General features: G+C 43.7%; 1 protein-coding gene across 2 annotated transcripts in view; it reads left to right on the forward strand.

The window, feature by feature from the left end:
* The window catches only part of OLA1 (Obg like ATPase 1), a 206,541-nt gene that overhangs the window by 116,490 nt on the left and 75,747 nt on the right, over positions 1-14,304 (forward strand). For both annotated transcript variants that reach the window (XM_077272663.1, XM_077272662.1), the window contains one exon: positions 12,675-12,772. In XM_077272663.1, coding sequence (XP_077128778.1) covers positions 12,675-12,772 — 98 coding nt within the window. The remainder of the gene's footprint in view (positions 1-12,674; positions 12,773-14,304) is intronic.

Genomic DNA, 14,304 nt, shown 5'->3' on the forward strand with positions numbered 1-14,304 from the left:
GAGGATTTTTTTCGGTGTGTTTTTATTTGTTATATATATTTTTTTATATCAGTATACATAAGGAAGCTTCAGCTTACGCAGTTGCCTCTTGTATATCCATTCATTCTATGTTGTTGGGAAGTGGCCATCAGGGTAGTTTACACCTCAGACCTTTTGCTGGCTCAATTATCATGTACAATATTAACCTCCTGGCTTCTTAAGCAGGCAATCTAATGGCTTCTGTATTTAAAGGGGTTGTCCGGCCACAGCATATATCCATAGGATAGGTCTATGATATTGGATCGGTGGGGTGTGACAAGCGGTACAGCCACAGATCAGCTCTATCAGTGGCCATCGGAAAGAAACACTTCGAACAAAGCTGAAAAGCACCGCACCATTCATTAAGTATTGGCCATTGATAGGTGCTGCAGATCGGCTCCCGATACTTTTCATAGTAGCTGTTCTCCGGCGCCAGGCAGCAGCCTCTACACTGCGCTTTGCAGCTCCTTTCAAAATGTTTACATCCAGCTACTCCCGGAACAAATAGCAACTGATCTGTGGGGGTCGTTGGTGCTGGACCCCCACCGATCTGATATTTATGACCTACCATGTCAATAGGTCAACATTATGCGGTGACTGGATCAACCCCTTTAAGACAAACAGTCTCATGTACCTTGTTAGTGCTTAATACATGTTGTCCCCCATTCGGGACTTGAGCGGCAATATTTGTAGAGGACTGGTCCGCTATTTTTTCATGTCTTTCAGTACGTGCATTACCCCTAAACAATACCAATTCTTCTCTTAGCACTTTATGCCATCCCTCTGGAAATATCTGCATAAACTCACCGCTGGGTGTTACCATTCTTAGTACTATGTTGTGTCATTTCACGCTCTCTCTGCACTGACCAGAGACTCAACTTCGAAGGTACGTTCCCTTTTGACCAGGGCTGTGGAGTCGGTAAGCCAAACCTGTGACTCCGACTCCTCAATTTCCATGACTCCGACTCCACCAAAATGGGCTCCGACTCCACAACTCCGACTCTACAGCCCTGACAAGAATGTGAAGTGGGTAAGCCAAACCTCCGACTCCTCAATTTCCATGACTCCGACTCCACCAAAATGGGCTCCGACTCTGACTCCGACCCCACAGCCCTGACAAGGATCTGAAGTGGGTAAGCCAAACCTCCGACTCCTCAATTTCCATGACACCGACTCCACCAAAATGGGCTCCGACTCTGACTCCGACCCCACAGCCCTGCTTTTGACAAGAATAATGGTGACGCCCAGTTGTCGATTTATACATAACCAGGAGGGTTAAGACGAGCCAAGATAATAGTGAGATCCATCATGGGGAAAAAAAATAAAGGTAAAATCTTAAATGTCATCCATCTGATATCCTGGAGATTTACTACTGATATTTTGACTCCGTCCTTTTAATTTGTCTTATGAAGCAGTTTCCATGCTAAACGCTTTTTGAGGCTGAAAGGGCCTCTGATCGGGGTGATTATGCTGAACATTGTTGATATTGTGCCGCGTTTTTCACTTATTATGGGATGTCACCACATCATACATATTCATTTATACCAATTACCATAAGTAAAAGCATGTACAATTAGAATATACATTCACCGCACGCCCGGGGCGGAGGAGCATTGTGGTAACGTCTGCTCCTGTCACGGAGGCATTGTCGGCTCTGCTGTATCCAAGGCTTACATAAATGCTGGAGTGGATCGGGCAGAAGTATAGCATCATTATGGTTACTGCTCGTTCTTCAGCTACGGCTGCTACTTTCACCAATTGATATGGTTGAATCCTTAGGAAAAGGAAAATCACATGTTTGATTTATTTATTTTTTTGTATAAATATTTCATGAACCTTATTAGCATTATTTATGCATCTTACTACTGTTTTGCATCAGATGTGGTTATTATTAGATGTATCACATTTCCAAATAATCCAATATTTAAAGCAGGTTTTTGCTGCGTAATCTAGGAAAAGAGAAGCTGAATCCAGCGATGTATCACTTACATTACTGGGTATAGCTGTTCTCACACAGTCAGAGCTTTTAGGCTATATTCACACATTGACGCCCCCTGATGAAGCCTCTGGGTGAAACGTGCGTTGGGGCTGGTGGACCAGGACACATGTACCCCCCTTTTTATCAGCATACCATCTTTGTTTGTAAATATTGACGTTTTGCTCACTAAATGATTTAGGGTACCGTCACACAGTGAAATTTCCATCGCTACGACGGTACGATTCGTGACGTTCTAGCGATATCGTTACGATATCGCAGTGTCTGACACGCAGCAGCGATCAGGGACCCTGCTGAGAATCGTATGTCGTAGCACATCGTTTGGAACTTTCTTTCGTCGCTTGATCACCCGCTGACATCGCTGGATCGTTGTGTGTGACAGCGATCCAGCGATGTGTTCGCTTGTAACCAGGGTAAACATCGGGTAACTAAGCGCAGGGCCGCGCTTAGTAACCCGATGTTTACCCTGGTTACAAGCGTAAACGTAAAAAAAACAAACAGTACATACTCACATTCCGGTGTCTGTCCCCGGCGTCTCAGCTTCTCTGCACTGTGTGAGCGCCTGCCGGCCGGAAAGCGAGCACAGCGGTGACGTCACCGCTCTGCTTTCCGGCTATGGCGCTTACACAGTGGAGAGAAGCAGAACGCCGGGGACAGACACCGGAATGTAAGTATGTACTGTTTGTTTTTTTTACGTTAACGCTGGTAACCAGGGTAAACATCGGGTTACTAAGCGCGGCCCTGCGCTTAGTAACCCGATGTTTACCCTGGTTACCCGGGGACTTTGGCATCGCTCCAGCGCCGTGATTGCAAAGTGTGACCGCAGTCTACGACGCTGGAGCGATATTCATACGACGCTGCGACGTCACGGATCGTGCCGTCGCAGCGATGGAAATTTCACTGTGTGACGGTACCCTTAGTTTCAGCCATGGCACTTGCTTTTTGATTTGGGGTACTATTTTAGTGATGGGGTTTTTTTTTAACCTACTTACAATTTGTCTCTTCTCTGTATATTTCATACCTTGTACATGTGACTATTAGCACCCTAGGAACATTCTGTTTTTGCACATTTCTGTCCTTTTTTATTTAAAAAAAAACTTTTTTTTTTTTTTTTTTTACATAAATTTAATATTTTGAGACTTTTTGTGCACTCTTTTTCATACGTTGGTTTATAGATATATTCACACATTGCTGTAATGGCAAAGCATCTAACCGGCCATGTGCTGCCTTCAAAAGCCAGAAGGGTCCCAGCAGAATTTTTTTTTTTTAAATGTTTTTATCATGCTAACTGTATCCGAATTCTTGCATAATTTGAACCCAAAGTTTGCCTTTCTTGACTTGCGCTTTGGGCCCTAATTTGTCATTTACATTTTTTTTTTTTTTTTAAGTCTTTTTATTTTTTTATTGTAATGGTTGATGGTTTTTGTACCAAATTCTTCAAAATGATGCACGTCGTTCATGATTTTTGTGCAAAATATAAAAAAAAATGTTCTTGAATTTAGTGGGGAAAAAAAATCACATGTTTCGTTAGAATGATTTAAAAATTTGCACAGAAAAATTCAGATGTATATAAAATCACTCCAGCCAAGGATTGACGTACATTCGTGCCAAACTTGTGTGACTTTTGAAATCGTCACCATTGTGAATCAGCTGAAAAGGCACTAATGCGATAATGAATGGTTTCCTTTGTTTTTTAAACATTTTCTGTGCCTTGTCTGACAAGTGGTTTTTCTGCAGATAGAGTGGGGGAAAAAATGCGTCGCCAAAAAATACTCCTGAGTTTTGGTGCAAGTTTCTGGCAGAAAGCACGCCAACAAATAGATGGTGTAAAGTTAGACTGATCAGTTTTAAAATACGTCGGATTCATGAAACCGCATGAGCCACTGTGATGGTTTTAAATGGAATATATCAGCAGGTTTTTATGTAATTTGAGAGCAGTATGATGTAAGATGGAGACCCTGATTCCAGCGATGTGTCACTTACTATTCTGTGTTTTGATAGCTTAATACAAACAGTGTTTTAACAGCAGGAGATTATCACTGAAGAACTCAGGAGTCTCCTGGTTCAACCTGCGCCCACAACACTGATTAGCAGCGGTTCATATACAGTCTACATAGAAAACTGCCAATCAGTGGTGTGTGGGCGGGGTTATACAGGGCTCAGCATTCTGAGCACTGCTAGATCTGCAGCAGAGAAAACTGTGATTCTTTCACAATTGCTGCACCCAGTAAACTAAGTGATATATCACTGGAATCAGGGTCTGTGCCTCTACATTATGCTGCTGTTAGATTACATAGCAATAAAACGTTCACACATTTTTTTCATACAGGCAGAACCTACTTTCTTGGCAGCAAAGAAGCTGCTTACAAAAAGCAGTTTTTTTGGTGCATTTTTCTTGCTGTCGTCTCTTGTGCATGTTGATAAAGCTTAGTGGCTCCCCCCCAAAAAAGCCTGATTTAACTTCCTTAGGTTTTTGCACTTACCCATTGTTTCCTATGGGTGAAAAAATGCTGAAACAAACGCTGAAAGAGGTGACATTCTGCAGTTTGCAAAACCGCAGACGTTTTCCAAATCAGTCAGGAAAATAAACCAATGTGTGGGCATGAGATTTCTGATGTCTCATCGCTTTTGGTGGTTCTGTAAAATGCAGCAATTAATCGGCGGCGGGGGGGGGGGGGGGGGGGGGGTTGCTGGGTGTCGGACCTATCCTAAGGATAGGCCATCAATTTAAAAGTAGGGGACAACCTCTTTAAGGATAAAATACAACAAAACACAAGTAAACTCAGAAAATGAGAACTCTTGGTTCGTAAAACAAACAGAACATTAATCGTTTCTTTCAGCCTTTTTAAATAAATGCAACATCATTGATGCCAATTATTTGTCACCGTATCCAGTGCGTAAGTGATTACACAGTTAGCGGAATACACAGTTGCAGCTCATAAATCCCACATCCCAGCACAGTCTTAAGTTCAGATAGGACACCACGAGGACAATCAGCCAGAGGTGAGGCCCACCACGCTTCCTAACCTTAGAGATCTTCTGCAGGCAACCCTTGTTTTTAAACACTATGGCCAGATATCTTTGTTTAAAACCAGGACTGTGGAGTCTGTAAGGCAAACCCCCATCTCCATCAAAATTGACTCCGACTTCATCAAAATGGGCTCCGACTCCTCAATTTCCATGACTCCGACTCCATCATAATGGACTCCGACTCCATCATAATGGACTCCGACTCCATCAAAAAGGACTCCGACTCCATCAAAAAGGACTCCGACTCCATCAAAAAGGACTCCGACTCCATCAAAAAGGACTCCGACTCCATCAAAAAGGACTCCGACTCCATCAAAAAGGACTCCGACTCCATCAAAAAGGACTCCGACTCCATCAAAAAGGACTCCGACTCCATCAAAAAGGACTCCGACTCCATCAAAAAGGACTCCGACTCCATCAAAAAGGACTCCGACTCCATCAAAAAGGACTCCGACTCCATCAAAAAGGACTCCGACTCCATCAAAAAGGACTCCGACTCCATCAAAATGCACTCCGACTCCATCAAAATGCACTCCGACTCCATCAAAATGCACTCCGACTCCATCAAAATGGACTCCGACTCCATCAAAATTTACTCCAACTTCATGACTCCAACTTCACCAAAATGGGCTCCGACTCCTCAATTTCCATGACTCCGACTCCATCAAAATGGACTCCGACTCCATGACTCCGACTTCAACAAAATGGGCTGTAACTCTGACTCCACAGCTCTGCTTAAAACACTTTGATAAGTCACAAAGTTTTTGCGCAACTCGAGATTGTGTAAAAATGTTGCGTCTTTCAGCATTTTCACACTAGTTTTGCCTAAATGAATGAAGCTGGGATGAGGACGTGATGCCACAGTTTGTCTAATTCATGACAAGCTGTGTCGTTCCTTATCCCAAAAATATTGACTTGACTAAGATTTCTAGCGTGGAGTTCGCCACTTTTCAAACGCACCGGATTAATTGAGGCATTAACCTTTTCCTTAAATCCGGTGTGTCTGACTCCAGCACGAGAGAACACCACTCTAGATGAGTCTTAGTTCTCTTATAATGTGACTTCATTTACCGATTTTTATTTTATTTTTTCCCCATTGGGTTGGAAACGGATGTTTATTATTATTATTATTATTATTATTATTATTATTATTATTATTATTATTATTATTTATATAGCACCATTGCTTCCATGGTGCTGTACATGAGAAGGGGTTACATACAAATTACAGATATCACTTACAGTAAACAAACTTACAATGACAGACTGATAGGGGCGAGGACCCTGCCCTTGCTGGCTTACATTCTTCAGGATGGTGGGGAAGGAGACAATAGGTTGAGGGTTGCAGGAGCTCCGGTGTTGGTGAGGCAGTATCTCCAGTAATGATGAGGAGGCAGCGGGGTCAGTGCAGGCTGTAGGCTTTCCTGAAGAGGTGGGCTTATCAGGTTCCGTCTGAAGGATCTGAATGTGGTTGATAGCCGGACGTGTTGGGCCAAAAAATTCCAGAGGATGGGGGATATTCGGGAGAAGTCTTGGAGGCGGTTGGGTGAGGAGCGAATAAGTGTGGAGGAGAGAAGGAGGTCTTGGGAGGACCGGAGATTACGTGAGGGAAGATATCGGGAGATTAGTTCAGAGATATATGGAGGAGACAGGTTATGGATGGCTTTGTAGGTCAGTATTCGTAATTTGAACTGGATCTGCTGAGGGAATAGGAGCCAGTGAAGAAATTTGCAGAGCAGGGAAGCGGAGGAGTAGCGAGGAGAGAGATGAATTAGTCGGGCGGCAGAGTTAGGCTATGTGCACACGATGCTGATTTTGCTGCCGATCCGCAGCGTTTCCGCAGCTGCAGGTCCGCAGCAGTTTCCCATGAGTTTACATTACAATGTAAACCTGTGGGAAATAGAAAACGCTGTGCCCATGCTGCGGAAAAAAAAACGCGTGGAAACTGTTTACATTTCGCAGCACGTCACTTCTTTCTGCGGATTCCGCAGCGGTTTTACACCTGCTCCAATAGAAAACCGCAGGTGTAAAACCGCAGTGAAATCCGCACAAAAACCGCGATAAATCTGCAGCAAAAACGCGGCGTTTTTGCCCTGCAGATTTATCCGCAGAGGACCATTCTACGTGTGCACATACCCTTAAGGATGGACTGGAGGGGTGCAAGGGTGTTAGCAGGGAGGCCACAGAAAAGGATGTTGCAGTAGTCAAGGCGGGAGATGATGAGGGCATGCACAAGCATTTTAGTAGATTGACGGTTGAGGAAAGGACGGATTCTGGAGATATTTTTGAGCTGGAGGTGACAGGAGGTGGACAGAGCTTGGATGTGCGGTTTGAAGGACAGGGCAGAGTCAAGTGTTACTCCGAGGCAGCGGACTTCTGGTATGGGAGAAAGCGTGATGTCGTTAATTGCGATAGATAGGTCAGGTAAGGAAGATCTATGAGATGGAGGAAAGATGATGAGTTCAGATTTGTCCACATTGAGTTTGAGGAAGCGAGAGGATATTCCTGATAGTCACTCCGGGATTCTGGACAGCAGAGAGGTGACGTCTGGGCTTGAAAGATAGATCTGAGTGTCATCAGCATAAAGGTGGTACTGGAATCCATGAGACTTTGAGTTGTCCCAGGCTGAGTGTATAGATTGAGAAGAGTAGGGGTCCTAGAACAGAGCCTTGGGGGACTCCAACAGAGAGAGGGTTGGATGAGGAGATAGTGTGGGAGACGCTGAATGTGCGGTTGGAAAGGTACGAGGAGATCCAGGATAGGGCGAGGTCTTTGATGCCAAAGGAGGAGAGGATCTGTAGTAGGAGGCAGTGGTCAACTGTGTCGAAAGCAGAGGACAGGTCTAGAAGGAGGAGTACAGAGTATTGTCCTTTAGCTTTGGCTGTAAGTAGGTCGTTAGTGATTTTGGTCAGGGCTGTCTCAGTGGAGTGATGGGGGGGCGGAAACGAGATTGTAGATTGTTAAAGAGCAAGTTAGATGAGAGGTGGGAGGAAAGTTCAGAGTGGACGTGCTGCTCCAGGAATTTGGAAGCGAATGGGAGCAGCGATATTGGGCAATAGCTGGACATAGCTGTTGGATTGAGGGTTGGCGTTTTAAGGATAGGTGTGATTGTGGCATGTTTGAAAGCAGAAGGGAAGGTGCCAGAAGATAGTGATAGGTTGAAGAGGTGGGTTAGGGATGGGATAAGAGTGGTGGTGAGGTGGGGAGGAGGTGGGATGGGATGTTGCCGATCGCACATGTGGTGAGGTGCAATTTGGTGAGGAGACTATTAAGCCCCCCCCCCCTTTTATCTCCCATCCACCAATTGCTTTACGTACGAGGAATAAAATTTCCCATGAGGAGGGGTGGATATGGTGGGGTCACACAGATTCATCTAGAAGGCCCAAAAAGTAGACCTCCTGTGTATCTGGGATAGAAGCCTGTGAGACATCCTTTAGGATCCTCAACATTTTCTTGCAAAATGATTGGATAAAACAGCACCCCCACACCATATCCCAAAAGTCAGCACCAGGTGACATACAGCGGTGACAGTCTACCCATCTTCTGTCATCGGAGCTGATAACTTTAGATCAAATAATTTCTTTCGCTCGTCTTTCATCGTTATTATAGACCTTTATCCAAACACCAAAAACAGCGTGAAGAAAAGGGGCCATATGCCCACAAAAGTAAAAACAAAACAATATAAAATAAAAAAAGAAATATATATATAGACTCAAAAAAGAGGCAGCACTCCATTGTTAAGGTGAAACATGTGGTAGGTTTAATCGACCCACATAGCCGGGCGACGTTTCAGCTCAATCTGAGCCTTTATCAAGCAGTGAGTAACCATACCTGCTAATTATTTATAGGTGCTTCAACAAGTGTTACAATGTTCACAATCATCATAGATAATTACCATAGTCCATAAAATATTTACATTATACATCATATATTTGTGTCCTGTGCTTAAATATAAAGTGCTTTGTGCCTATGTGCATAAAAAGTCTAGTTTAAAGCTTACATCTGCTCCCGCAATATTACTATTCAGTCATCAATGATCTTACAGATAAATAATCTCTTAGTTATAGACATTTCATTTGCATATTAATATTCCGACTGTCTGCTCACCCACATTACATATGAGGCTCATGGAGGACTTTCTGTCTCAAAGTCGGCGTCTTCCGCCGTCTACTGCGCATGTCTGAGTCGCATCATAACACTGAGAGGTCCCACAACCAATAGAAAGCTCCGTATTGCAATTTCTGTAAAGCGCATGCGCAGTAGCGCTTAACGCCGCCATATTGGTAGTGGCTCCCTCATCGTACTACTTCCCAGCATCTGCGCAATGACTTGGGAACACCTCCCATGTCTCATATCTTCAGCGCTGACGCTGAAGTGTATTTTAGTTGCTATAAATAGGGGAGACTCTACATTTTGTCTTAGTACATTCCACTGTGTCACCACCGAATAATCTTATCTTAGATATTGTGATATATATCCCAAAATTAAAGCGGGTCTGTCACTGAACCTCAACAAATAGATAAGTGATATTTATATTGTTTTTTATTATTTTTATTGTTGGTACGTCTCTGGCTCTAAATACCAATATTTAAAGATATACTAACCCCACGGATGGCAGAAACTTTCGTATAGCCCCCGTGTGCCAACATTGGTACAACTCCTTTACTGTCCCTCCGGACCTAAACTTGCTATCATAACATACTTATAATATCTTTACTGTGTTATGCTTTAGGTGCTAAAAATGTATCTTGACCCCACGGCTGACCACATCTACCATATGGCCCCCGTGAGTCAATAGGGTCATTCTGCTCCTCAGTTGTCCCTCCGGACCAAAGAGTCGCAGTTATAACACCTATATGATACCAGCATACTTTTTTAATGGGGTGTACCTTTCTTTTTCTTTCTTTCCATAATCATTCAATACCATATTCAAAGCCAGTAACCACCATACTTATTAAATATCCTTTATTATGATTAAGTGACAGGTCCAATACAAAACAACATATTCAGTAGTTCAGCAGCAAAGTGCACTAATGAATTTGAAAAAAATTATTTTGAGAGGGGTAATAGTGAAAACAAATTTATAAAATTTCCGTCCTCCATGCGCCTCCTTCTCAGTTGGTGAAATTTCTCTGGGACTACATTCTGAGGAGCAAAGAGAGTAAGACTGAAATATAAATTAAAAACAACAAGGTATCAAATACACAGTACAAAGACTAATTCAAACATATCCCCCCTAAAACACCGTATATATATTGAAGTCTGCATTCAAGCCCTTGGGTTTGAGTGTTTTAAGCTCATAGATCCATTTGAGCTCTTTCTTTTTTAATATTTGCTCCCTATTGCCTCCCTTCCTCTGAACTGGGACCACATCTATTATTCTACACTTCAAATCCTTTTCTTGATGATTATGTTCCAAAAAAAAAGTAGACCTCCTGTGTATCTGGGATAGAAGCCTGTGAGACATCCTTTAGGATCCTCAACATTTTCTTGCAAAATGATTGGATAAAACAGCACCCCCACACCATATCCCAAAAGTCAGCACCAGGTGACATACAGCGGTGACAGTCTACCCATCTTCTGTCATCGGAGCTGATAACTTTAGATCAAATAATTTATTTCGGTCGTCTTTCATCGTTATTATAGACCTTTATCCCAACACCAAAAACAGCGTGAAGAAAAGGGGCCATATGCCCACAAAAGTAAAAACAAAACAATATAAAATAAAAAAAGAAATATATATATAGACTCAAAAAAGAGGCAGCACTCCATTGTTAAGGTGAAACATGTGGTAGGTTTAATCGACCCACATAGCCGGGCGACGTTTATATATATATACAGGGGTTGGACAAAATAATGGAAACACCTAACGTTTTGGCATCATAATCTTCGAACACGTGATAAACATGCAAACCGTGGCATATGGTAATGTTTTGTAGTTGATTATCTGTGTTACGTGATATGTGTATGTAAATTAACTGTTTGTTTTGCATAATTGTAAGAACATTGATGAGAACCTGATACCAATGGCAGACCTCTCGGATTTTCAACGAGGCCAAATTGTTGGTGCTCGTATGGCAGGCGCTAGTGTAACAGAAAGTGCCCGAATGCTTGGCTTGTCAAGAGGTACTGTCTCCAAAGTAATGACTGCGTTTGAAAGAGAAGGAAAAACGTCCGCAGCAAAGCACAGGTCCGGCCGAAAGTCAAAGTTGACTGAGAGAGACCGTCTGACTCTGAAGCGAATTGTGAGAGAGGATCGCAAGACCACGGCTCTGAAAATCACTGCTGAGCTCAATGAACACCTACAGAACCCAGTTTCCACGAAAACTGTTTGTCGGGAGCCGCACAAATCTGGATTCCACAGAAGAGCTGCAATTAGAAAACCACTGCCCTCAATGACAAATGTTTCCAAGCGTTTAGAGTGGCGTAGAAACCTTCAGAATTGGTCCCTCGAGCAGTGGAAACATGTGATATTCTCAGACGAATCATCGTTTACCCTATTTCCGACCTCCGGCCGAGTGTGCGTTTGGAGACAGCCGAAAGAAGCATTCCATCCAGACTGCCTTCTCCCAACCATAAAACATGGCGGAGGTTCTGTGATGATCTGGGGTGCTATTTCGTGGAGATTCGCCGGGCCAATGATATCCCTTCATGGAAGAATTTACAGCTGAGATTATTTAGGCATTTTGGGCGACCAAGTGCATCCAATGGTTCAAGCACTGTTTCCGGAGGGGAAAGCCATCTTTCAGGATGATAATGCACCAATTCATACAGCTAGAATCGTTAAAGCATGGCACGAGGAACATTCTAATGAAGTTGAGCATCTCATCTGGCCCCCACAATCCCCAGACCTCAACATCATTGAGCATTTATGGTCGATTTTAGAGATTCAAGTTAGACGTCGATTTCCACCGCCATCGTTGCTCAAAGACCTGGAGGGTGTTTTAACTGCAGAATGGGCTAAAATTCCTTTGGAAACAATTCACACCTTGTATGAATCCATACCTCGGAGAATTGAGGCTGTAATCACCACAAAAGGTGGACCTACACCATATTAAACTAACTTTTACTGATGTTTCCAGGTGTTTCCATTATTTTGTCCAACCCCTGTGTATGTGTGTGTGTATACACACACACACACACACACACACACACACACACACACACACACACACACACACACACACACACACACACACATATATATGTATAGCCTTTATTGGTATAATATAAGCGACACATATAGAGATCATGCAAATAAGAGGCCACCATCAATATAAACCCTACCAGTATGGGCAGAAGACTATGGTGTAACATATTATATACCGTAAATATAACATCACTAAGATACACAAAGCAGATCATGTAAAGTGACTAATTCTAGATTAATAAGGAATGATGCATACAGAAGAGGTAAGGACAGATGCATACCCATGGCTTGTCCTCTCCTGCTGGGATGACACCGGCCTGTAGTAGATGAAATATGATTGAATGGTAAAACATTATGGAACATACGAATAAGATAATTTATAGATACCAGCAGCTTTTACGCACGTCCTACAGTTTTTATGGTGTTTGATTTCTTCACATATATACACTTACATGGCTCAATTTCCTCTTTTTCTTCTAGATTGAAGTGCTAAATAAATATTTATTCCTGACCTCCAAGCCGATGATTTATCTAGTCAACCTCTCGGAAAAAGACTACATCCGCAAGAAAAACAAGTGGTGAGTTGTCAGCGTCTTGTATTATTCTGCAAAGCTCACGGACATGGAACGCCTGCCTATTAGTCTGTGTCTCCCAGCAGCGTTTCGCCGCCTTGTCAGGGGATGTTAAATGATGACAGTGATGGAAGCGTCTGGAGGTCGCTGTTCACCACTTATTGATACACAATCGGTACGATTGCATAGCCGCCAAATATAACGCATTTAGGAAATAATTTAGAGGAAGGGCTGCTATAAGGTAGAATTAATATGTGCCAAAATCCTTGATTTCACATGATGGTGGATGGGTCTCTTTATATGCCTGTTTTCTTTTGCAGACCATCGGTTTGCAAAAAAAAATAATAATCGGAGACATGTCCGAGTTTGGTCAGATACACAGACCAAATTCACACATGTAATGAATGTATTGAAATGGAGCCGCGGGCGCAGATGCCATCCACGTGCTGTCCGTTAACAATTACTTATTTTTGGCCTAGGGTCAGATCAGAGAGCCTTTGAGGACTCGGTGAAGACCATCTACTATATAATTGTCTAAGGGTCACTTCCGTCTTTCTGTCTGTCCTTCTGTCTGTCACGGATATTCATTGGTCGCGGCCTCTGTCTGTCATGGAATCCAAGTCGCTGATTGGTCGTGGCAAAACGCCCACAACCATTGCCACGACCAATCAGCGACGCGCACAGTCCGGAAGAAAATGGCCGCTCCTTACTCCCCGCACTCACTGCCCGGCGCCCGCATACTCCCCTCTGGTCACCGCTCATACAGGGTTAATGCCGGCGGTAACGGACCGCGTTATGCCGCGGGTAACGCACTCCGTTACCGCTGCTATTAACCCTGTGTGACCAAGTTTTTTACTATTGACGCAGCCTATGCAGCGTCAATAGTAAAAACATCTAATGTTAAAAATAATAATAATAAAAAAAAAAAAAAGATTATATACTCACCTACGCCGCCTTTCCCGCTCCTCGCGATGCAAGCGGCACGTTCCGGTGGCAAGGATGGTCTGGCAGAAGGACCTGCAATGACGTCACGGTCATCTGACCGCGACGTCATCACAAGTCCTGTGCGCCTGCGAGGAAAGGACCTGCCGTGACGTCACGGTCATGTGACCGCTACACGGTCATGTGACCGCGACGTCATCACAGGTCCTGCGCGACAAGGACCTGCCGTGACGTCACGGTCATGTGACCGCGACACAGTCACGTGACCGCGACGTCATCACACCCAGGGACCGTAAGCTGCCGCTTGCACCCCACACAGGCGACAGAGCTACAACGCGCCTGCGGAAGGTGAGTATATGTTTATTTTTTATTTTTAACCTGTGTCATACGTGGCTGGGCAATATACTACGTCACTGGGCAATATACTACGTGGCTGGGCAATATACTACGTGGCTGGGCAATATACTACGTGGCTGGGCAATATACTACGTCACTGGGCAATATACTACGTGGCTGGGCAATATACTACGTGGCTGGGCAATATACTACGTGGCTGGGCAATATACTACGTGGCTGTGCAATATACTATGTCACTG

This window comes from Ranitomeya variabilis, chromosome 7, assembly GCF_051348905.1.
Source record: "Ranitomeya variabilis isolate aRanVar5 chromosome 7, aRanVar5.hap1, whole genome shotgun sequence".
NCBI lineage: Eukaryota > Metazoa > Chordata > Amphibia > Anura > Dendrobatidae > Ranitomeya > Ranitomeya variabilis.